The sequence below is a fragment of the Sciurus carolinensis genome, chromosome 11 (genome assembly GCF_902686445.1).
Source record: "Sciurus carolinensis chromosome 11, mSciCar1.2, whole genome shotgun sequence".
Classification (NCBI taxonomy): Eukaryota; Metazoa; Chordata; class Mammalia; order Rodentia; family Sciuridae; genus Sciurus; species Sciurus carolinensis.
In genome coordinates this window covers 70,445,923-70,470,773 of record NC_062223.1, presented here as the reverse complement: position 1 = coordinate 70,470,773, position 24,851 = coordinate 70,445,923, and the positions used below count along the sequence as shown (strand labels likewise).

Here is a 24,851-nt window from a genome sequence, read left to right as displayed (position 1 = left end):
GAGGTGTATCATTCGATAAAACTTTAATATTGTCATATAACCAGTTCAAAGGTGATTGCATTTTCAGTTTTCCTTTAGTTTCAGGTCTATTCCATTTAATATATTTTTTTTAACCATTAGTGTTATATGCCCCTTTCTTTGGCCAAATGAACAAATTGGGAGTTTTGCCCTTTATTCACATTTTAGCAAAATTTTTCGCTCTTGGAAAAGTCCTTTATTCATGAGCATCTAATGGAAGGAAATTGCTCCTTGATCTCTCATGTGCAAAATACATTTCAAAAGGCATAAAAGAGTTGCACAAATAACTTTACTTTAAAGAATATTATATACCTGTGAAAAGGACTGTACTTAAACAACTTGTGAAAATATAGCACATTCAATATGGTGAATTTTGAGAATTTAATGAAGGGACTGTTTAAAAAAAGAAAAAAAGAGAGAGGGAGAAAGGGAGGGTGGGTGAGAGGGAGGGAGGGAAGGAAGGAAACAAACAATACATTCCTAGTTCTTAAATTTTCCTTTTTCTCTTCTATAATTTTACATTACTTGATATGTTGGTTAACCAAAAAGTGATTTGCATGTTTTGTGTTATTTCTAATAAATATTCAACTTAAACTTTTGGCAAAATAACAGTTCTGGAAATTAATAATTGGAAGTTAGAATAATCTACTAATTTAAAAACTTCCAGAGTAGATCCAAACTGTGTTTAATTGATTAGGTTTAATTATCTGTGTTACAAAAATGCTCATCACAGAAGGAAGTGTAACTGAAGAGAAAAGATAGATGATGGACTGATAAGCTTTTTGAGCATTTACCCTAATTTATAATGCAGTAGAAATCTTTGCATCAGAGAAAATCAATCAATGTTCTGACAGTGTTTGTAAGACAACTTGAAATTAGTAAAAGATTCCTCTTTTTTGCTTTCTAGAAACAGAATAGGGTTGTTTGCCATCTTGAATGCAGTGCACATCTTTTTAAAACTGTTTGCTGCCTGTTGGAATAGCTCTAGGGTAAGTTCCAGTTTATAGCTGTTGGTTAGCAAGTATGTGACTTCTTGAGATGCAACCTCAGTCTCAGAATGGATCACTTGTAGAATTTCATGGAAATAACTAGAACTGTATCCCTCATTTTGTTGTTCTCTTATGTGTATGATTTCTTTAACCACGTTCATAATTTTAGCTGTTCGCTTCATGATGTCTTTTTCAAACTCTTCCACAGGAGGCCCATATGCTTGGGACTTTTGCAAAGTAATAACATGTTTAGAATAATTGATAGAAAATGCTTTCTTTGTTTTACGGTACCTAATTTTGTTGACAATATTAGGATGCTGTTTAAAATGCTGTAGCAGAATGTTCTCTAGGTCAATTTCAATATCAGGATCATCAGAAGATGGGAATAAGGGAGGCAATAGAATGGAGATGTACTCTGACCAGATCTTGTTGAACACATCTCTTAGTTCCTTATCATGTAACTCCATTCTCTTGGGGGACACAGCCATTCCCCTGATTTTTTCTAACAACTTATGTTCAAATTTTACTTTTTGTTCCTTCCAAAGGTCTTGTACTTTCTTTCCACTAATTATAGTCTCACATTTTTTCATTATTTCTACTATAAGCTCCTCTTTAAGAGTCTTCAAATTGCTTTCAAATTTACCTTTCCATTGAGCTAATATATCTCTGTCTGTGTCTTCTCGAAAACACTTTTCAAGTTTTTGCTTAATGGCTTCATGTTTTTCCACCACTTGTTTCTCGATTGAGTTTCTCATGATTTCTTCAACTTCTCCATTCTGAATCTGGTTGGTTAGCTGTTTCTGCAGTTCCAGCACATGACTTCTCAGCTCCCAGGCCCAGCTATTGTACATGGTCTCTAGTTTATTCATGACTATAACCTCCTCAGTGTTCCTAAACCTAAAGATGTAGTTCTCATTCACTAAGGCCTTCCATAAATCTCGTATCCGGACTTTAAGTTCTGATATCTTTAAAATACTTCCCCTGGATTCTTCTTTGGCAAGATTAAGAATCTTGCTTTTCAGCTCCTGGACGTCCCAGCTGTAGGAGGGGTTGGGAGGGGCCATTGGGGGATAACCTTCCCAGAGGCAAGCAAAGTAATGGATGTGGGTCTTGACATCAAACTTTATGACATCACTAAACTGGCACACATCTGAGCGCTGTTCGTGCCTGGCTGCAGCAAGGGCCATTCCATCTAATTTCTCTTGCAGCCATCTTTGCCTTGCCATACTTTGATTTGTATCTATAACTTCTGCTATATTTTGATGAACGAATAGGCATCTTGGGGACATAGTCAGTTGTTTCATCCTAAGAAAGGCATGGACAGCTATTTGCAGGATATCATGCATTTCTAAAAGTTTCTTTCCAAAAACATTGATTAGAGTTAAGTTTCCAAGTCCAATGACAAAGGTTGCCAACTCATTTTTCTCAACCTGTGTTTTGTTGATGAGCTGTGGAAACTTAAGTCCTTCTGAGTCCACAACAAGTACAAAATCAAAACCCAGCTGTTCTCTGAGAATCTCTTCCACCTTCAGAAGCTGCATGTAGGCCCCCCGAGTACACCTTCCAGCACTGAGACTAAACTGCAGGCCAAACATTGCATTCAGTAATGTGGACTTCCCTGAGCTCTGCAGGCCGAGGACAGAAAGAACAAATATGCGTTTTTCTCCAAGTTTCTCAGAGAGCTTGTCAAAAACAGCTGCCACCCACTTCAAGGGCACATATGAAGCATCTCCATCCATCAATTCAATGGCAGCTCCAGATACCATCAGATCAGCAGCCATTTGGGGAAGGGAGAGAAACAGTGTATTTGTTTGGGAGGTAGCTTCTTCCAGAGCTTCATAGATCTGGCCCACCTCTCTCAGGAAATGCTCAATTCCTAGAGTAGAGTCACTGATCTTTTTGGAAACATCTTCTAGTTCAGCCTCCCAGAGTCTGAGGGAGTCAGTCTTTGACTGCTTTTGCTTCTCTGTTTGCACTTGAGCCAACAGGAAACTGTGCCTCTGGTAGAGCGTTTCTAAGTCTTTCTTGCTTAATTGTTCCATTGACATACTCAGTCTTTGCAGAAAATACAGCTCCATGTGAGTTTCTGGGTGTGACTGAAGACCCTCAAGAAAGGAATTCATCAGGTCAGTAAGATCAATAACTTTGTGATATTGTTCACAGCGTATTTTTTGCTTTTCCTTCTCAATCTCATTTTTGTATTGTTCAATGCTCCTGTTCCCCTTCTCTCTCACTTGATAGAATTCCTTATCCTTCTTGCACCAATCATGCCATAGCTGTCCCTGCAGGGGAAGCAGTTTTTCTTTTCTCTGAGATAATTTCACTTTCCCCAAGAGATCCATGATGTTGTCAGCCTTTTTTCCTGCTTCTTGGCAATCTCTTTGATCCTCATCAATTATAAAGTTATACTTCCTAGCAATGTTGGCACAGTTATTCAAACTGCAAGATCTGGAATCCTTCATCAACTCTTTTAACGTAGCTGTAATTTTGTCAGCTAATTCTATCTTATGTAGATTCTTGATACCAATTCTTACTTTGTGAAGGTCATACTTCTCATCCACAATATTTTCTACATTTTCAAACAAACAGATGAGTGGTTTGGGTGATTTTAAAAGGTCAGGTAGGATGGAACTCTTCATTTTTTCAATGGCAGAAGATGACAAGAGGAATATAATGACAGAGGAGACCTCAAGCAAGAACTTCACTTGCTGCTCATGCATTTCACCATTTCCATGGAGATTGGTGAAGCCAATACAATTTTCAAATCTGTCCTCAGCTCTTCCACTTGGACAGAACCAGCATATTTCCACCACCCCTTCCATCAAAAGACATCTATTATTGTCTGTCTTAGAATGGTGGTGAAAAAAATTGTCATGTTTGCATTTACTCAGGAGTGAATTCAGAATCTGTGACTTGGAAGTGGAGACAAAATTTCCAACTCTTATGAAAGATACAATGGGGATAGGCTGCCAGCTAATCAGTTGGTTATCATAATTCCTAATTTTTTTCTCCCATCCTATTTTTTCTACCTCTCTCCAGCTTCTCCTGACTTGCCTAAGAGACCAAAGAGGGAATTCAATTTGGGAATTACAGGGATTGGGAACCAAAAATGGGAGAGCAAATTGACAAATGGCAAGTTTGGTCACAATATACTGTCTTGTAAAATCATCTGCACAGTGAAAAATTGCCATTTGTATGTCCATTGGGTGAATGCAAGTTGGTACTATGGTTGAATGTGCTTCCTTGATAGTGAAAAAGTCTTCAAATGTTGGCAATTTCCTCTCTGAATCTGTAGTTTTCAGTGTCTGTGATGCAGTAGAAGTTGTTTCTATCTTACCCCTGTAAACTAAGTACCTTGAATGGTAATCTAATACCAAAAGTTTCTCTAAAAAACAATATGGTAGCTCCCCCTCAGCACTTGGTTTAATACCAAGGAAGGAGGTCTTATTTATCAAATGAAAATTAACTTTGGTCATCTTCTTGGGATAATAACACTCTAGATTAAGCCGCTTGATCAAGTCATGAAAGTGTTGATTTTTAGTTGTTGCTTCCTTATCATTGCATGGTTGAAGATCTCTGTGATGAGTAGATTCACTGGGTGCTTTCTTTGATTTAAACAAGTTTATAAATTTCTAGAAAGGAAAAGAAACAACGATAATGACTATTGTCAATATAATAAAGAGGCTTAGTTAGGCTTAAAATTTATTCATGCATGAATATATTCATTAGTTTTCCAAAAATAAATTGAGTCCTTCTATGTGCTAGGCAATGGGATGATCAAGGGATGAAGTATAATTCAGAATCCAACCTTGAAGGACTTAAAACTTAATAACAAGAGTTTTAAACAAGCATGTAGTAAATAATACTACACTATTATGCAAATAAAAACATAATAATAGCAAGCTTAAAATGCACTGGAAATACATTTGAAAAAGTGACCAGATTTTTCTGGGAGGCAAGGTTGAGAAAAGACTTTTGTAGCAGATCATCATGAAAGTTAATAAGGAGAAAAGAGAATCTATAAAGAAATAGCAAGGAACCTGCCGTAAGAAAGATGTTTGTGCAAGTTAGATCATGGAATGAAATGGATTTTTGCAGAAAAGTAATAGGTGGGGCATCTTAGATAAAGAGAACAGAAAAATCAAAGGAAAGATGTGTGAAAGTTGGGCACAATTTTGGTAACAGAAAGCAATGTAGAATATGTGGGCAGAAAAAAAATTTAGTGAGGAAAATAGACTGAATTTTATTCAGTAACTTTTGATTTTGATAACATCACATTATTATTATTGTTCCCATTTTGGAGAGAAATGACTCATAAAAATAAAGAAATGTGTCCACAGTGATACAGAAATGAACAGAGAGATAGACCTCTCTGGGACCTTACTCTTCTCTAGAACACCTTGGAGGCATGTTGGTCCTGAGTTGGAAAGACTATGGTATGGTAGGCAGTAGGATACTGGAGTTAGTAAGTCTCTGAGATGTAGAAGATCCCTATGACTGAGGCATTCCCCTCCACTCCAGGGCAAACACGTGCCCCAGAGTTGATTACAAACCTTTGAAACTGTCAGATTCTGTTTATCTTCATCTGGTTCTTCTTCATTCTCTTGTTTCCTCTTTTTTGTTTTTTTGCCATATTTTCCAGTGGAAGATCCACCTTTGGAGGGAAAATAATGTTAATTAATCTCTCCATTAGTAGAGGGCTTTTCCTCACCCACAACCACTAGTTTGGAACCAACAGTTTGACATGAATAATTATGGTGTCAGATATAAAATGGCATAAAAAGAACAATAATCATTTCAGAGTAACTAAGGCATTGCTGACAGAATGCTCCCCCTCCCCATTATGAGTTTTCTCCCATTAGGATTCTTATATTGAACTCTGGAAGTCATGTATTTTAATAAGATGCATTGAATCTTATTCATTTCAATGTTTTTTGAAGTTTCAATTCCTTGCACTTGAATGTGTGTTTAGGCAGTCTTTATAACTTCTCCATTAATATTTAAATAAAAAATCCAATAAATCCTATTCAAATTTCAAATTTCAGTATTTGATTTAAAGCTGAGGCTGCCATTCTGACTGTAGTGAGGTGGAATCTCAGTGTAGTTTTGATTTGCATTTCCCTGATTGCTTGAGATGTTGAAATTTTTCATATATTTGTTGGTCATTTGTATTTCTTCTTTTGATAAATGTCTGTTTAGTTCTTTGGCCCATTTATTGATTGGTTAGTTTGTTTCTTTGGAAATTACACACATCTAATGTATATATCTTGTTACCCAACACTATAAAACTCTGAAGAAAACACAGGGGGAAAACTTCTTGACATTGGTCTTGACAATTATTTCTTAGATGTGATCAACAATACAGGCAATAAAAACAATAACAGGCAAGTGGAGCTACATCAAACTAAAAAGCTCCTGAATAGCAAAGGAAGGAAATAACAGTGAAAAGAAAACACATGGAATGGGGGAAACTATTTACAAACTAACTATCTGATAAGGTAGTAATGTCTAAAGTATATGAGAATCTCGTACAACTCAATAACAACAAACAAACAAAACCCCCACAACTCCTCCCCCAAAAAAACTGATAAAGAAGTGAGCAAAAGAACTGGCACAGTGGCATATACCTGTAAGCCCAGTGGCTCAGGAGGCTGAGGCAGGAGGATCGTCAGTTCAAAACCAGCCACAGCAAAAGGGAGGCACTAAGCAACTCAGTGAGACCCTGTCTCTAAGATACAAAACAGGGCTGAGGATGTGGCTCAGTGGTGGAGTGCCCCTGAGTTCAATCTCTGGTACACCCTGCCCCCCCCCAAAAAAAAAAAGAGCAAAAGAAATGAATAGGCATTTCTCCAAAGAAGACATACAAATGGCCATCAAATACATAAGAAGATGCTCTAAATCAACAGTTATTAGGGAAATTCAAATCAAAACCATATTGAGTTGCCACTTCAACTCATTATTGTTAGGTATAAAGCAACCTTTCTCTCCCGCTACAGGAACCCAGCCTCCCAAACCACCTGTCTATCTGCCGTTAAGCCCGCCTCTCCCGTTACAGGAATTTCCAGCTTACATCGCTGTATCCTTCCTGCCTCCCACATTACGTTCCAATATGTCATGGTCCATCAGTCAGTCTGTAATAATTCTCCTCCGCGATTGGTTCCTCCCAGCCCGCGAAATTTCAATATCTGACAAGGAACCCTGCGCCATCTTTCTTCTTTCCCTTTCCCCTTTCCCCCGAGTGGGCACGTTTTGTCCACTTAGAATAAAGTTCCTCGTGTGGGACCTGTATCTGCGGAGCGTTTTTTCTGGGAATTATCGACGAACCAAAACTGCCCCGTACATCTAACTAACATCTGGTGCCGAAAGAGCTGGGATGGTTTTTTTTTTCCCGCCGATTAAGCAAGCGGAAACCCATCTGATTGCTCCTGCACCTGCAGATTCAGGCTCACCTTCCATTTACCTGGATGCCTAGTTCTCTGCATACAACACTGGACTCCAAAATTGGTGAGTTCCCCTTAGGCAGGCCCCTGACCATTTAAACACATCTCGGCCACCTGCAGCTCCCGCTGCAGTCCCCCTCCTTATTTAAGAAGCGGCTGCCCCAGTTCTCTCCGCCGGCTCGCAGCCTTTCGCTGCTCGCCCTGTGGCTTCACCTCTCGCTGCTCTGCGGCTTCACCCCTCGCGGCTCCTGCCGCTCAGCTGCTGAGGTGTGGGGGTACCTCCTTGGTCCTCATAATTGGTCTTAGTTGTTGGGTGGATGTCTGAATTTTATGGTGCTGAGATTCTTTCTCAGGGTTTGAAGCTCACTCTCTTCTGCAGCTACTCGTTCCTCTCACCGCTCTGCGGCTCCCCCCGCCCCTCGCGGCTCTCGCTCGAAATCCTGGCCAGGTCTTCAAACCCTCTCTCGGCTTTTTGCCCTGTTAAACAGTGATTTCAGGTGATGACCGAATCATTGTTTTTAACCTCTCATTGCCTGGCACTGTGGATTCTGGGACGCCAAATCCACTACCCAGGTGGATCTCAGATTACCATGGAATTCAAAACATCCAACCCAGCAAACTCGCCCCTGAGATGCTTATTAAATCATCTCAAACCCCTTCACCTATTCCTTGAATCAGAGCTAAATTGTCCTTTAGATAGTAAGTCAGAATGGTCTATTTATGACACCCTAAATTCAAGCTTTGTACTAGTTATAATTAACTACATATATGGGCAACCTGGTGAATGGAAAGGAACTTTTCCCCTTCTTGTTTTTCCTTTCTTTCTTGCTAAACCTCTCTTGGCTTCTCTCCCACCTTTTAACCCTTCTTTCCCTTCCAAGTTCACCTCATTCTGTTTCTCCTTCCGCTCCTCCATTCAGCCCTCCAAGTTCCCCAACCACGCGGTCTCATACACACATTCTAGCTCCTTTACTGGAGGTGGCTGACATGGAGGGAGTAAAACCTGAACACGTTCTCTTGGCTAATTCCTTATTTTCAAATCTTTTCTTTTCTTTCTTAGCTCTCCCTGCAGACTCAAGAAGTTAAAAGGACCTAAGCATCAAGTCTCTGCTAGAACATATTAACCCCTTTCAGATTCAGATCTCAGTCAAGGGTTACATTGAAATGTAAATGAAGAAAGGCTCAGTAGGAGACCAGGTTCAAACCCAAGAAAAAAAAGTGTCCATTTAAAATTTCTCCTGGGCTACAACTCAGAATTCTTTTCTCCCTTTCACCTTTACTTTCCTTCTCATTTTCTCATGCTTTAATTAATAACCATTATCATTTTTCTTCTAGGACTTTGTTTTTCTTAAATGCTGTATTTTTGAGCTCACAATTTTAATCCTACAGACCTAGGTTAATGATTTTTGATCAGTTCTTTTTATCCAACTCTAGAGTTATTTTTGAACATCTGTTACATTGCAATGGAGATAAATATTACAAGACCTTTGCTTTTGTGTTAATTATAAGCACGCATAAAAATTAAATTTTTAAAAAAGGATCCAAATATTTTTAATTCACATGATTTAATGAGGTTCAATTTAAATTGGGTAAACTAATAAAAGTAAAATGTCCTTAAAATTAACAAGTCTCTAAGTGGTCAAACTAATAAAATATTAATGTTTATAAAATGTCCAATATCAATTTTTCTGGGAATTTTCTTCAACAGAAAAGAGACAACAAATACTATTGATACACTTGTCTGATATCTTGGTTTTTCTACAATAAGATGAGTGAATTGGTGTCAACATGTATGGGATTACTCAAATGTGTTTGTTAGAGACATCTAATTAATTTATAAGGTTATTCCATGGAGTAACATACTTAAAAACATTATTCTTTGTATATTAAATGTGTTCATATTTTCCAGGTATATAAGCCTTTAAAGCAGAAAATTTATCAAGCTGCTATTCTCCAAATTAAACTTGTCTGTAATGGTAAACCTATCATTTAATATTCTATTATAGGACCTGTCATCAATAGGGTATATGTAAAATGACATTTAAGAAAGAGTGTAATATGCAATAGCACAAATGGAACTCAGCCAAAATTCAAGATAGCTATTGCACAAACAATGTTTTACTGTTGGTAATTCCATTTTGTATTTTCTTTGTAAACTCTAATTGTTGCCTGATCAGTATTTTGCAGAAGTACTGCTTCAAGAGCGAACACCATAAATTAACTTGGAATAGTAAGTCATCACCTATAGAACAGCTAATGTAAACCCCAATTAGATAAAAGGGGGTAAATAACTGTAAAGTTATAGACATTAAAGCTAAAGCCCAGTACTCTTACTTTATGACTGGTGAGACTGACTTGCTTGATGGTTAAGATCAAACTTAGAGATAGCGATTAAATACAGAGGTCAAGAAAAGTCCATATTTGGGTCTTGCCCTCAAAGTCAGCCTGAACCCAGTGAACAAGAGGACTTCTCCAAGGAGCTTTGCAACTCTGGGTCACACAACCTCCTGAGCAAGGAGATTGATGAGACTGCTAGAGAAAAAGCCACTCAGTGCATCTGCTGCAGAGGAGTGTCACAGAAAAAGGGAGACATCCCTGGCGCTTTCAAGGAAAGCCATGTCATCGAAAAGACCCTGCCTAACCAATTGCACTAATGGAGCTAAGAAGCTGCTCTTAAGTTCTCTATGAGTGACCCCTGTGGAAACTTAGCTGACTCTTTAACAGACAGGAACAGGTCACTTTGACCAGTTTGATCTTAAACACCTAGCAAATCAGTTAAAACCTAAGTACAGCCATTCTTGGGCATTTAAAAATAATAGTAACTATCAAGAGAAACTGCTAGAGTCAGAAGTTTTTAGTCAGTTTAAGGCCTACAAACACAAATAGGCTTAATCTATGTTTGCTAGTAACAGAAGTATAGAGAGCTCTACTAAATGTTGTGTTCACATTCCTGATGACCTAGACAATGTTAAAGCTCCCAAATGAAGGCCTGTACTATCCAGCCTTTGCTAGGCCTTGTTATGGGAACAACTTCTCAGTTCTTCCACCCCCTGTCTTTACTTCCATGTCAATTAATCAACTTGTATTGCAGAAATATCAGGATCTCACAAAAATTGGAGCCTGGCTGCCAATGTGCCTCCAGGATTGGAGCCTGGCTGCAGATGTGCCTCCAGAGAAACTATCAAGTCTCCAGTTCTTCCTGTCATAATGATACCAGCTCTACGTCTACACCCCAGCAGGAAGTAATTATAGAAGACTGACCTTCATCCATGTACCCAAAAAAATTTTTTTTTATAAAAAAGGAAATGGGGGAATGTTAGGTAAAAAGCAACCTTTCTCTCCCGCTACAGGAACCCAGCCTCCCAAACCACCTGTCAATCTGCCGTTAAGCCCGCCTCTCCCGTTACAGGAATTTCCGGCTTACATCGCTGTAAACTTCCTGCCTCCTACATTACGTTCCAATATGTCATTGGTCCATCAGTCAGTTTGTAATAATTCTCCTCCGCGATTGGTTCCTCCCAGCCCGCGAAATTCCAATATCTGACAAGGAACCCTGCGCCATCTTTCTTCTTTCCCTTTCCCCTTTCCCCCGAGCGGGCACGTTTAGTTCGCTTAGAATAAAGTTCCTCGTGTGGGACCTGTATCTGTGGAGCGTTTTTTCTGGGAGTTATCGACGAACCAAAACTGCCCCGTACATCTAACTAACAATTATCCTAATAATCAAATAAATAGAAAATAACAAATACTGGAGAGGAGGTTGTGCAATGTTGGAGAGAATGCAAAACAGTTCAACTAATACAGAAAACAGTTTGGTGTTTCCTCAAAAATTAACTATAAAATTATCATATGACTCAGCAATTCTCCTAAGTATATACCCCAAAACATGAAAAACGGGTACTCAAACAAGTATTTGTATATGTATAGCCATAATAGCTCTATTTTCCCTAGCCAAAAGGTAGAAACAGATGAAATGTTTTTCAACAGTGCAATGGAAAACAAAGGGTTGCAAATACTTAAAATGGAATACTGTCTACACATAAAAGGAATAAAGTGCTGCTACATGCTACAATGCAAATGAAGCTCAAAAGCATACTAAGGGGAAAGTATCCAGGCACAAAAGTCACACTGTATGAGATCATTCATATGAAATAGTTAGAGTATATAAAAACATATAAACATATAGGACACAGATTGATGGTTTCCAGGGTCTGGGAGGAGTAGGGAGGATAATGGGAGGAAACTGTTTACTGGGTAAGGGGCTTAAGTTTGGAGTAAAGGACATTTTTTGGAACTAGACAGGTGATATTTGCACAACCTTGTGGTACTAAATGCCATTGAATTGTTCCCTTTGAAGTGGTTAATTTACTATTGCTCTGTAATATAGTTTGAGGTCTGGTGTTGTGATGCCTCCTGCTTCACTTTTCTTGGTAAGGATTTCTTTGGCTATTCTGGGTCTCTTATTTTTTCCAAATGAATTTCACGATTGTTTTTTCTAGTTCTATGAAGAATGTCATTGGGATTTTAATAGGAATTGCATTAAATTTGTCTAATGATTTTAGTAGTATGGCTATTTTGATATTAATTCTGCCTATCCAGGAGCATGGGAGGTCTTTCCATTTTCTAAGGTCTTCTTCAGTTTCCTTCTTTGGTGTTCTTTGGTTTTCTTTGTAGAAGTCTTTCCCCTCTTTTGTTTGATTGATTACCAAGTATTTTATTTTTCCTGAGGCTACAGTGAATGCTTTCTTTATTTCTCTTTCAGTGGATTCATTACTGATGTATAGAAATGTATTTGATTTATGGGTATTGATTTTATATCCTGTGACTTTGCTGAATTCACTTATTAGTTCTAGAGGATTTTTGATGGAATTTTTTTGTACCTAAATATAGAATCATGTCATTGGCAAATAGTGATAGTTTGAGTTCTTCTTTTCCTATTTGTATACCTTTAATTTCTTTCTTCTAATTGCTCTGGCCAGAGTTTCAAGGACAATGTTACATAAAGTGGTAAAAGAGGGCATCCTTGTCCTATTTCAAATTTTAGAGGGAATGCTTTTAATTTTTCTCTGTTCAGAATTATGTTGGCCTTGGGTTTAGCATATATGACTTTTATGATGTTGAGGTATGTTCCTGCTATCACTGACCTCAAACTATACTACAGAGCTATAGTAATAAAAACAGCATGCTATTGGCATCAAAACAGACATGTAGATCAATGGTATGGAATAGAAGACACAGAGACAAACCCACATAAATACAGTTATCTCCTGCTAGGCAAAGGTGCCAAAAACATACATTGGAGAAAAGATAGCCTCTTCAACAAACAGGGCTGGAAAAAATGGAAAGCCACATGTAACAAAATAAAATTACAACTCTATTTCTCACTCTGCATGAAACTCAACTCAAAGTGAATCAAGGACTTAGGCACTGGAGCAAAGACCCTGCAACTACTAGAAGAAAAAGTAAGCCTAAATCTTCACCCTATTGGCTTAGGATCTGACTTCCTTAGCAAGACCCCTAAAGTGCAAGAAGCTAAATCAAGAATCAATAAATGCATGAAGTCAAACTAAAAAGCTTCTTTTCAGCAAAAGAAATAATCAATAATGTGAAGAGAGAGCCTACAGATTGGGAGAAAATCTTTACCACATGCACCAGATAAAGCATTAATCTCTAGGATATATAAAGAACTCAAAAAACTTAACACCAAAAAGACCAAATAATGCAATCAATAAATGGGTAAAAGAAGTGAATAGACACTTCACAATCAATCAACAAATATATGAAAAAGTGTTCATTCAACATCTCTAGCAATTAGAGAAATGCAAATCAAAACTGTTCTAAGATTTCATCTCACTCCAATCAGAATGGCATTGATCAAGAATACAAGCAACAGTAAATATTGGTGAGGATGTAGGGGAAACGGTATACTCATACATTGCTGGTGGGAATGCAAAATGGTACGATTATGGAAAGCAGTATGGAGATTCCTCAGAAAAGTTGGAATGGGATCACCATTTGATCAATTATCCCACTCCCTGGCATATACCCAAAGGACTTAAATCAGCATACTACAATGACACAGTCACATCAATGTTTATAGCAGCTCAATTCACAACAGCTAAACTATAGAACCCACCTAGATGAATGGATAAAGAAAATGTGATATATATATATATGTGTGTGTGAGTGTGTGAGTGTGTGTGCATGTGATATATATTACTCAGTTTTAAAGAATGAAATTATGACATTTGCTGGTAAATGAATGGAGTTGGAGAATATCATGCTAAGTGAAATAAGCCAAACCCCCCAAAAAACCAAAGGCTGAATGTTTTCTCTGATATGTAGAAGCTAATTCACAATAAGGTGTGGGGAGGCTAGGGATGAATAGATTTACTTTTTTTAGGTAGAAGGGAGTGAAAGGAGGGGAAGGGGTGTGGGGGTAGGAAGAATAGAGTGAAACAGACACAATGAACAATGTGATCCTACAATATGTACAATCAGAAAAATGAAAAAAATAAAAAATAGTTAATTTTATTTTATGTAAATTCTAGGTTAGTAAATTATTTTTTAACAAAGTTCCATGAAACACAGCTCCTTTTATATATTATGCTGTCCATGTTCATGTGTAATTAATTACATGGAAGATTTCAGGGAAAGTGCTGAATCATATCCGGCAGAGGAAAGGGTAGGTTGGTTTTAGACTTACAATTTTCTGTGAATTTGCTGATCTTCTCTGCCAGGCTGCGTTGGTTTATGGCTTTCAGGACCTCCTGGGTCACAGTCCTTGAGTATTCTTCCCCATAGTACTGGATCAATAGTTCAGCAAGTGTGACTGCGTTTACTTGCTCCAGAGTGCCCCGAGGAATGTGGTTGTATCCAGAAGCAAGAGGTGTGCATGTCAGTCGGAACTTGAACTTCGACAATTCCTCCTCTATGAGCTCCTCAAGGATGGTAAGAAGGAAGACCTTTGATGTGCTCTCCATTCTGAACAGCCGAATCTCCAGGAAATGATATCCTTGCAGTTATCGACCTGAAATGGATTACCACAAGGGTGATGGGAATTGCGTGAGCCAAATGCTTGAAGAGAAGTGAGAAAAAGACAAGTAGAGGTGAGATCAATGACTATTTTGCTGAAAAACAAACAAACAAACAAATAAAACCCCCTTGATCCTCAGTAGCTGTGCCCATGGTACATATTTCCTACATAGCTGATATTCCTCAAAGATTCAGAGCAATTTGCTTTCCTTTCTCTTTCTCCACAGTCTTGCTGCACCCCTAGAATTTCCAAGATTATTTATTACATGATGTCTGTTTTGTGGGGAATGGGATGAGATGGCATCTTATGGAGAGGGATGGATACTGTTTCCCAGTAGATAGAAAAAAGTAAGTGAATTATGGGCAGTTACAGTGAATTAAAGTGTAACAGAAAAAATGAAGACATTTATGCTTGTGTTACTTGTATGTTTTGGGTGGGTAGGCAGATTTTTTTTAGGAGATTTTATTTGCATATGAAAATTGGGACAAACAATAGGAATAGCAAAAATTAATTCTCTGATTTCTTTGTAACTATAGAATCTTCACCCTTCCCCTATGCTTCCTCCTCTCATTTGCCTCTACTTTGTCCTATGCTGAAAAAAAAAATAACTTTTCTAGGTGTGCAAGTATTTGATATTAAAGCCAATATCAGCATCATTTTTTCTGTCTCCCTGTTTTTTTATTTATTCTATTTAATTATACATGACTGCAGAATACATTTTAATTCATTGTACACAAATGGAGTACAACTATTCATTTCTCTGGTTGTACATGATGTAGAACCCATACCATTCATGCTATCACACAAATACCTAGGTTAAAGATGTCAATCTTATTCCACCATAGTTCCCACTTCCCTTCTCCCTTCCCTCCCCTTAATCCCTTCTGCCAAATCCAGAGTTCCTCCATTCATCACTCCCCATCCCCGTCCCATTATGAATCAGCATTCATATATCAGAGAAAACATTTGGCTTTTGGTTTTTTGGGATTAGCTTATCTCATTTAGCATGATATTCTCCAACTCCATCCATTCACCTGCAAATGCCATAATTTCATTCTTCTTTAAGGCTGAGCAATATTACATTGTGTATATATACCACATTTTCTTTATCCATTCATCTACTGAAGGGCATCTGAGTTGGTTCCATAACAAAATAATGGCAAATTGCATAAAAAAAATATTAAAAAGACAGTGCACCATGATCAAATGGGGTTTATTCCAGGGATGCAAGTTTAGTTCAACATCCAGAAATCAATAAATGCAATTCACCGCATCAATAAAGTTAAGAATCACATGATTATTTCCATTGATGCTGAGAAAGCATTTGATAAAATACAGCACCCCTTCATGCTTAAAACACTAGAAAAAAACAGGAATAGTAGGAACATACCTTAACATTGTAAAGGTTATCTATGCTAAGCCCATAATCAACATCATTCTTAATGGAGACAAACTGAAAGCATTTCCTCCAAAAACTGGAACAAGACAGGGATGCCAAATGTTTTCCCTGATAAGTGGAGAATGATATATAATGGTGGTGAGGGCGGGTGGGGAATGAGAGAATAATGGGAGAACTTTAGATTATGTAGAAGGAAATGAGAGGGAGAGGGGTGTGAAAAATAGTGCAATGAGACAGACATCATTACCCCATGTACATGTATGATTACACAAATGGTATGAATCTACATTGTGTACAACCATAGAAACAAAATGATGTACCCCATTTGTGTACAATGAATCAAAATGCAGTCTGTAAAAAATTAAAAGCTAAATAAAAAAAAAATGATAGAATAGAACGATGTGGTGAAATATTACCATGGAGTGGAGGGTACGGACTGTTGGGAAAAGACTACTCTGATAATGTGATAGTTAACACCTGAAAGGAGATAAGGCAGGTAATATGTGAAGAACTATGAGAAGAACCTTCTAAGAATAAGGAAGAGACAATGGAAATGCCTAAAACAGAAATCAAGTTTTGTATTTTGGGCACTAGAATAAGACCAGTGTGGCTGGAGCAAAAATGAAAAAGAGATGAAAGAATGCTTGAGGATTTGGGGTTATGTTCTGTATGTAATGGGAAGCAATTGAAGCGTGTTGAAATATGGAAACAATAGTGTAAACATTAAGAAAGCATTGTAGTGGTCCAAAAATGATGGCATAATGAACTGAGATTATAGTGAGGAAGATAATGAGCAATGGTCTTATTTAGGTTTTACCTTGTAGGCATTACCATCTAAAATTATTGATGGTTTGTTTATAGGATGTAGAGGAAAGTGAAAATTAAAGGATAATGTAGTAGACAGGAGTCTAAGATGTCCCCCAGGATTTTCACCCTCTGGTGTACACATTCTATGTAATCTTTATCTCTTCAATGTGAGCAAAACCCATAAACATGATCAGAAATCACTTCTGTGATTATGTTACCTTTTATGGCAAAAGGAAAATTTCATTGTGTGGCTTTACTTAATAAGGTTAGTTCTTACAAGAGACAAGAAGCAGCGGCAGAGAGAGCTTCATCTGGAAGAGAGCATGTTATAAACTGCCTGCATGAGCCACATGTTAAGGAACTGCAGGCAACCTCTAGGGAGTGAGAGTGATCTCAGGCTAACAGCCAGCAGGAAAATGGGAATCTCAGTCCCATAGGTACAAGAAACTGAATTCTTCTAATAACTTAAACAATCTTGGAGGATGACCTTGAACTTGAGTTGAGAACTGCAGCATTCTGATACCTATATTGCAGCCTCTTGAAATGAGCAAAGGACCCAGGTAACCCATATCTAGACTCCTGACCCATGGAAACTAAAATAGCAAATTGGTATTTTAAAAATAGTTTACATAATTTTATTTAATAATCTTGCAACATCTATGAAATTTAATTAGAAAGATGATTGATGATGATAATTGTTACAGCAATATATTAAATTCTTACAATGCATTAGGTAATACTTTAGTATTTTAAGCTGCTAAAATGATAATGTATTATGTAGTGATTGAAAACAAATATATAAAATTTATAGAATTCTGACCCAAGCAAATAGATTGATGATGGTGCTATGCTTTGGGATGGTCAAGGTTTATTACATGAACAGTTTGGGGTCTTATTTAGGTTACAATACATATTGGAAAGGTAAGTGAAGATGGGAATTAGACTTAAGTGGGGTATATGTTCAATTTGGAGATACTAATTAGAGAGCCATCGGTATTTGAAGACATGCGACTGGTAAGGTTACTTGGGAAGAAGGTGTAGGTGGAGAAGAAAAAAGTACCCTGGCACTAAGTAACATTCCAATGTTTAAAGAAGAAGTAAAGGAGGCTAAACAGAAGAATCCAGGGAGGAAAAGTTAGGGAATGAGACACAGGTGGGATCCCTGAAGCCAGAATCTTGGGAACTTGCCACCCCTTGAGTTTCTAAGGGAACCATTTTTGTTTTCTCTATATATTTTCAGTTATTTTTTTCATCCATTGGTCGAAGAGCACCAGAAGGTTAACTAATATTTTGATACTAGTAGGAAGTAATGACTATCAATGATAGGACTGATTAGATATAGAAAAAATATTTAAAGGATTGAATTTTAAATTATTTGTGAAAATAGAAGTATAGGAGGCCTTGAAGATTGTTCCTAAGCTTGTGCATAATTGAGTAATTACTGAGAAGGAGGACTACAGGGTTGGGAATGAAAGAAAATGATCGATTCAGTTACCAGACATTGAGTTTAATGTAATCGTTAACATGGGTGCTGTGTAGTTTCTTTTAAGTACTTTACGTGTATTGTATTATTTACTACTTATAACAATATTATTAGGCAATATGTGTAAGTTTATATGTGATGAATCAGGTCTATCTTGTCCATGGCTATGTAACAAGTTGGTTCTAGAACTAATGCTTTTAACTCCTACATTGACATCCTAGTGGAAAAACTAACTCTTAAACTGGTTACACCGTTGTGTTCCAGAAGCCTCTTTGAGTTAAAGATTTAGGTTAGGGAATCATAATGATAATAGCCAATACCATAAAAAATAAATGCAGTCACCCAAAGGAAATGTGATGAGAGATTGGTAAATTAAGGGCTTTATATATGCAGAGCTGATATACATCTTATCAATTGTTAAATATTGAAACATAGTGCTTTTATACTGTGATAAGTAAGATTTTTTGACTCCCAAGTCCCCCCTCTCCTCTTCTCAGGTTCCAATGAGTCCTGGATGGGTTCTGTAATATTCTCTATTTTATTTTGTATATTTATTCTACTACTTAATTTTAAACAATAATTTACTGAGTATACTGTATGGTGCTGTGGTAGGTGATGGAGAATCAAAGATAAATAGAGTGACTTTCCAGGCCTTAAGAGATTTATGAAAAATGACAGACCCAAGCACAGCATACATGGGATTAAACTTGAATGCAATTACTTCAGCATGGGGTATAGGAACTCAGAGGATGAAGCAATTATTGTTATTCATTAACTGAATTCCTTAATTCTAAAAGTATAAAAGCCACTTTTCAGCATCCCAGTATGAACCAAAATTCACAAATGAGGTTAAAATGAAAGCAAATCAGCTTTATTTGGGTACAGAATAGATTTGCAAATCAGAATACAGAAGTTCAGGTTGGAAACTGAGTGGATGGTCCCATGAAAAAAGTCAGGATTGAGACTTTTATAACAAAAAAGGAAGAGGAATCCCAGAATTTATTTCCCCTTCAGCATTCTTTGGAGATAATCAATTACTGAGCCAGTCATGAGAAATTGAGGCAAATAAGGGTCGTTATAAATTTTGCGAGTTCTTTGAAATATCTATGCCAAGAACAGAATAGTCACCCTGAGACCATGATCAAGAGGGCTGGCAGAGTGGAGTGGAGGGCATTTTTTTCCGGTCTTCAGCACATCGATAAAGTACCAAAAATTGTTTTGTCTTCAGTTCTTGACAGTGTCTGTGTAGCAACTTAACCCTGTCAGCAAGCCTCTAAAGCTTACAAAAGGATTTTTGTTTTGTCTTTGACCATTCTGCAGCCATTCTGACTTTCTACCTATCATTTCCTCTTTTTTAATCCAGTGTCTAAAGATGCTTAACCAGGAAGATTGCTCCACCAACTAAGAAGGGTCATGTAACTAAAGATACCAGATGAACACCACACTAAAGAAGGTATGTCAGGAGTCAGTGTTTCCCATCGCTGAGGGGAAATCCCATGGTGCTGGGAAAGTTTATTTCCAGGAAGCCATGTCCCAGGGAGGAGGGAAATATTCAGTGATCCTAAGAGACATGCAGGAGATGGTCTTTGAGAGACAGGGCCAAATTGGAGCAATGGTTTTTGGTCTAAACTGTTCTAGGGAAGCTAACAGATACACAAAATGGTCTAGGTACAAACACAGCAATTAAGTTTCATTCTGTTTTGGTCTGGAGAACTGTAAGTGGTCAATGCGAATCACTGGGTAAGCATATTGGCAGAGGTTTTGTTCCCCTCTTATAGGTTAGAAAGACAAGTACAACATTTATAGACAACGAAATCTAGAAGCATACAAAGTAAAATCATCACGCAGAGTTGATGGTTGAAACTAGGACCTATCTGATCATCTTGAAACCTCCAACTTAGGTTCTTGATTAATAAAAACAAACCTCGGCAAGTGCTTTTGCTCTGATCTGTTTGGTGGCGGTCTAAGAATTTTGCTCTAGTGACATAATAAGAATGCCCTCCACTCCACTCTGCCACCCCTCTTAATCATGGCCTCAGTTCCCAAAGCAGCAAAATAGAATAGTAAGGGCCTTACAGACATGTAATTGCTCAATCTCAGGTGGCTAGATGCCACTTGTCCCAGTAAGAAATTAGGGGATGCCATCTGCTTGTGGGGGTTGCGTAAGTCGTTAACACACCAGAGTCTCAATTGTCATGGGAATTAACCTGGCAGATTGCTCCACCAACTAAGAAGGTCTGTGTATCATCACCTATGGAATTGAGAAAGGGCTATCAATCAGTTTATTCTGTCAGTCTGGGTGGGATTTCTCACCTGAAATCCCAGTTTGTAAGTTTGTTTTGCACCAGAAGAAGAAAACTATCTTTGTTGTTTTTTTTTTTTTTTTTTTTTTTTTTTTTTTTTTTTTTTTCATTTTTTATACTGGGACTTGAACCCAGAGGTGTTTTACCAATGAGACATATCCCCAGTCCTTTTATTTTCAGCTTTTATTTTGAGACAGGATCTCACTAAATTGCTTAGGGCCTTCCTAAATTACTGAGGCTGGCCTCGAACTTTTGAGCCTCCTGTTTCAGCCTCCTGAGTTGCTGGGATTTCAGGAATGTGCCACGTGCCACAAGGGCCTGCCTTATTTGTGATTTTTGTTTCACATTACATATGCCAGTACTATATTTTGGGGATTCAAAAGCTAATATAAAAAGTGCTCAGAGTCTTGTAGGGGACATGTGCATACAGTCTGACTCACATATGTATTTTAGGATGAAGATGAATGTAGGTAAAGGGCACAGTGGAACATGATGGGAGTGCACTAGGATAGAAGGAATAAGGATGGGTAGAGAGGAGGCATGCAGGATGAAACAAGACAAGCCATGATTTAAAGTCTAGATTTAAAGTCCACTTTTATATGGATTAAATGTCTAGATATAAAGGTCACTTTCACATACCTTGATCATTAACAACACTATTTAGTCAATTGTTAGGCCTTATCCATAGGTACACCAATGTTGTACTTTAAAATTCACAAATCAGATCCTTTGAAAACCAAAAAAGAAAAGAAAATGATCACCATCCCAGTGTTTGTGGGAGCACTAAAAAACCCCTCTTTGATCATGTCCCTGCACTATAGATTTTACATGCATAAATATGCCTAAGATCAGCTAGCACATTCCTCTCCAACACCTGGATTCTACTATGTTTCTTAGAGTGTGTACTTCTTTCTGTCTCTCAATAAAAACCAGTCTGTACCTCATTTTGTCCTTAAAATTCCTGTCTGCAATGATATCAAGGATCCTCACAGCCTAGCTGAGGACCATCTCCCTTTTAGGAGACCTCCTCAGGACCTCCATTCTGGTGACAGGAGCAGTAATGTTTTGTTTGGTTCTAGTAACAGTGACAGCCTAAAGTGGGACAAGGCTCCAGCAAATTGGCAGGCAGATGAGCTTTTGCATTCTCTAGAAGATTCTGACTGATGGGAAATTACCTTACAGATTGCATAGTTCAACCTCCATTTTAAAGATTAGACATCTGACAGCAGGCTGTGATCAGCCTGTTTTGCACATACTAGTATCTGAACCAGGATTCAGACCTAGTCTCTGAGCCCATCCAGAGACGCTGTCCTCTAAACTCCCATTGTCTATTCCCCTGGAGTTCAGGCTGACCCAAGCTCCAGTTGCACTTTGGTCTTTGTGTCCTCCCCACACCATTCATGTTACCAGGGATAGTTCAGCCTTGGTGCCCTTGATGAGGATTCTCCCAAAGCTTCCTAAATTTGGACAAAGAACTCTAAACCACGTGTTTAAAGCAGGATCTTACTGAGTTGAAAGACACAGAAGACAGAGACAGAAAGGCAGGACACAAGAAAGGCAAAGAGCAATAGAGCAATGGAGAATGATGAGATAGAGACGGGGGATACGGAAGAGGGACTGGGTAGGAGAGACAGAGAGAGAGGGAGGGAGAGAGAGAGAGAGAGAGAGAGAGACAGAGAGAGAGAGAAAGAGAAACAAAGAAGGAAAGCAGAGATTAGGAACAAGAAAACCTTCTTGCATACTATAGGAGAAAAAAGAAGCCTTAGGCCCCAGAAATCAGGCATGAGGCCTCTGGAGAAACGGGGACTCTAACCTCACTGTGGCCCCCTGAGGGAAGGGGATACTCACCAGAATGAATCCTAGGCCTTCTTCCCAGTCAGTCACACCAGGGGTTGAGAGGTTGTTCTTGCTGATAGAAATTTACCTGTCTTTCTGGAGGCAGTTTGTAAACTGAAACAACCAGTTTGATTAAAAACAAACAAACATGACTGAAAATGAGGTATGTTGTGATAAGAGCTCCACCTGTGTTACTAGTCCACACCTTCTTACCTACTACCCACAGGAAGGTGGGGGCCTGGGCACAGTTAGAGGTGTTATCCCTATTTAAAAACTTTTCCAATTGCACCTCTTTACATATTATATCAATTCCAAGGTTGGATTTTAAGATCTTTCCCATCTAGCTAGTGGGTAAGAGCATGGATTGGATTTATACTGATCCACACTTAAATTCCAGTGAGATCACTTACTAGTTGAATTAGATTACTGAAACTGTCAGTCTCTGCTTCTCATTTTTGAAATAAGAATAGTAGTACTGAGCTCCTAGGGTTGACTAAAAATGAAATGAAATAGGCATGTAAACCACTTAGCATAGTGATTATCTCTTAATCAGTACTCAACAAAGGTTAGCTATTATTTTTCCTGTAGTGGGGAGCCTTACAGAAGGGATTCCCCATTGTGTTAAAATCATATACTTTAAAAAATGTCTCCTTGAGGGAGAGAGATGTCTGAAGATTTATTGGTATTCCTGGTTTTGGCCTTTTATATAATGGTAGCTATCAAGAAGAAGCACCCATTATATTCAGAAGAAGAATATCCAAAAAACCAAAGATTGAATGTTTTCTCTGATATGTTGAAGCTAATCCACAATAAGAGGAAGGGAGGGGGTAAAAAAAGAAAAGAAGTCCAGTGGAGTAGACAAAGGGGAAGGGATGAAGGATAGGGAAAGGAAAGACAGTGGAATTCAGGAATGAATCTGACTAAACTTTCCTCTGTACACACATGAATAAATAACAGTGAGTCTCATCATTGTGTATATCCACAAGAAATTAAGTAAAAAACAAAACAATGGGTAGGTGGCACAAAGAGCAGTAGAGGGAAGGGAATGGGCTGGGTGGAGGGAAGGGGAAGGGCTACTAAATGCCTGGACTACTAAAAAAATTTCTCTTCTAAAATTCATGGAGAAACTTGAGATGAGGTACTGGGGATTAAATTAGAATAAGATATATTCCATGCTCGTATAATTATGTCAAAATGGATTCTGCTGTCATGCATAACTAAAAAGAACTAATAAAATTTTAAAAAATTTTAAAAAAAGAAAATATTTCCCATTCCTCACTTGAGGGCTTAAAAGAAAACTAGTATTATCCCTTAGACAGTGATGATGTTTCTGGATCCCTGAGGCAGTGGACATCAGAAACAGACATCAGACACAACAACCCTAAACAGTGGCTGTGTATATTAACCAACATAGGTCATCACTAAAAGTGAGAACCTGTTGTTTGACCAGAAGTAATGGCACACCTGCTAGGTAATATACTGGCCCAACCACATACTCTGAAAGGGTCCTGTCCTAGCAGCAGCTGCTTTCACCTGCCCAGCAAGGAGGGTCTCACTGTCCTGGCAAGTGTTCCATCTCCCGGAGACTGAGAGACTCAACTGCTGCCTTGGCCTGGAGGAGTCCTCTGCTTCTTGCTGTGTTCTGCATTCTTTTTGTACTCCTTGATTCAGTACTCAGTTCCTGGCAGCACTGGGTATCTCTAGCCAAATCTCCCTCAAACATCAGAGTATTTAAGGAGTGTTAGTTGGGCAGGCCTTGGCCTGTTTTCCTTGAAGCCCTTTCTCTGAGCATGTGATCTGGTAACAGTTTGAGATGAGATATTAATTTAGGTTATCTAGTATTTCCTCCCAGTCCATTTCTTACCTGCATTCAAATATCTTGTTGCATCTCTGAATAACAGCCTTAAGGAGAGCACAAAACAGGACATTTTAACATAAATTTAGCACATTGGCTGCCATAGTGTGTTGAAGAAATAGGAATTATATTTCCAAGACCAAAGAAAGTTTCACCCAGAGGGAAAGCAGAGGGAGAGGGAGGTAAAAAGAGATGTGAAGATTCCATCAAAGAGGAATTAGGTACCCTGTTTTTTGTAATACTGGCTGTAAGACCCTGAAGAGAAATGGCTGTGCAATGCCTCTGGTCATGGTGTCAGGAGAGTGGAGAACTGCAGCTCCAAACCTCAGTCCTTGTGTTCTAATGAAAGAAAATTTAGAGCCAGACACAAAAAGTCAAGCCAGAAAACTTTAAAGTGAAATTAAAGTAAGGCTGAAGCGAAAAGCACTAATTTATTGCTGTTTGATGTTTGCCAGGAAAATTGGGTTCCACCTTCTGCAGGTGTTCAATTGCTTCACATTGACTGGTGGAGTTTTTTTTTTTAATTTATTTTTATTGTAAACAAATGGGATACATGTTGTTTCTGTTTGTACATGGAGTAACAGCATACCATTTGCATAATCATACATTTACATAGGGTAATGATGTTTGATTCATTCTGTTATTATTTCCTCCCCCCCAACCCCCACCTCTCTTTATCCTGTATACA

At 38.1% G+C, this 24,851-nt stretch overlaps 1 protein-coding gene across 5 annotated transcripts; it reads right to left on the bottom strand.

The window, feature by feature from the left end:
* Positions 1 to 289: 289 nt before the first annotated feature.
* On the bottom strand, positions 290 to 23,925 carry LOC124958084 (interferon-induced very large GTPase 1-like). 5 transcript variants are annotated; one of them, XM_047515784.1, is made up of 5 exons: positions 23,842 to 23,925; positions 22,321 to 22,422; positions 14,151 to 14,474; positions 5,561 to 5,661; positions 290 to 4,639 (listed from the first exon to the last, which is right to left on the bottom strand). In XM_047515784.1, exons 3-5 carry the CDS (start codon positions 14,425 to 14,427, stop codon positions 854 to 856), a joined length of 4,164 nt encoding a protein of 1,387 aa, XP_047371740.1. In that variant the 5' UTR covers positions 14,428 to 14,474; positions 22,321 to 22,422; positions 23,842 to 23,925; the 3' UTR covers positions 290 to 853. The 5 variants fall into 5 exon arrangements, with proteins under 5 accessions (XP_047371740.1, XP_047371741.1, XP_047371742.1 ...); XM_047515785.1 differs by having other exon boundaries at positions 22,321 to 22,400; positions 23,842 to 23,857; XM_047515786.1 differs by lacking the exon at positions 23,842 to 23,925 and adding an exon at positions 21,112 to 21,199 and having other exon boundaries at positions 22,321 to 22,530.
* Between the last annotated feature and the right edge of the window lie 926 nt (positions 23,926 to 24,851).

Coding starts and splice junctions, on each gene's coding strand:
- LOC124958084 (XM_047515784.1), bottom strand. CDS start 14,427: ATGGAGAGCACATCAAAGGTCTTCCTTCTTACCATCCTTGAGGAGCTC. Junction 5,662..14,150: donor CAGCAAATTCACAGAAAATT/GTAAGTCTAAAA, acceptor TTCCCTCCAAAG/GTGGATCTTCCACTGGAAAA. Junction 4,640..5,560: donor AGAATCTGACAGTTTCAAAG/GTTTGTAATCAA, acceptor TTTCCTTTCTAG/AAATTTATAAACTTGTTTAA.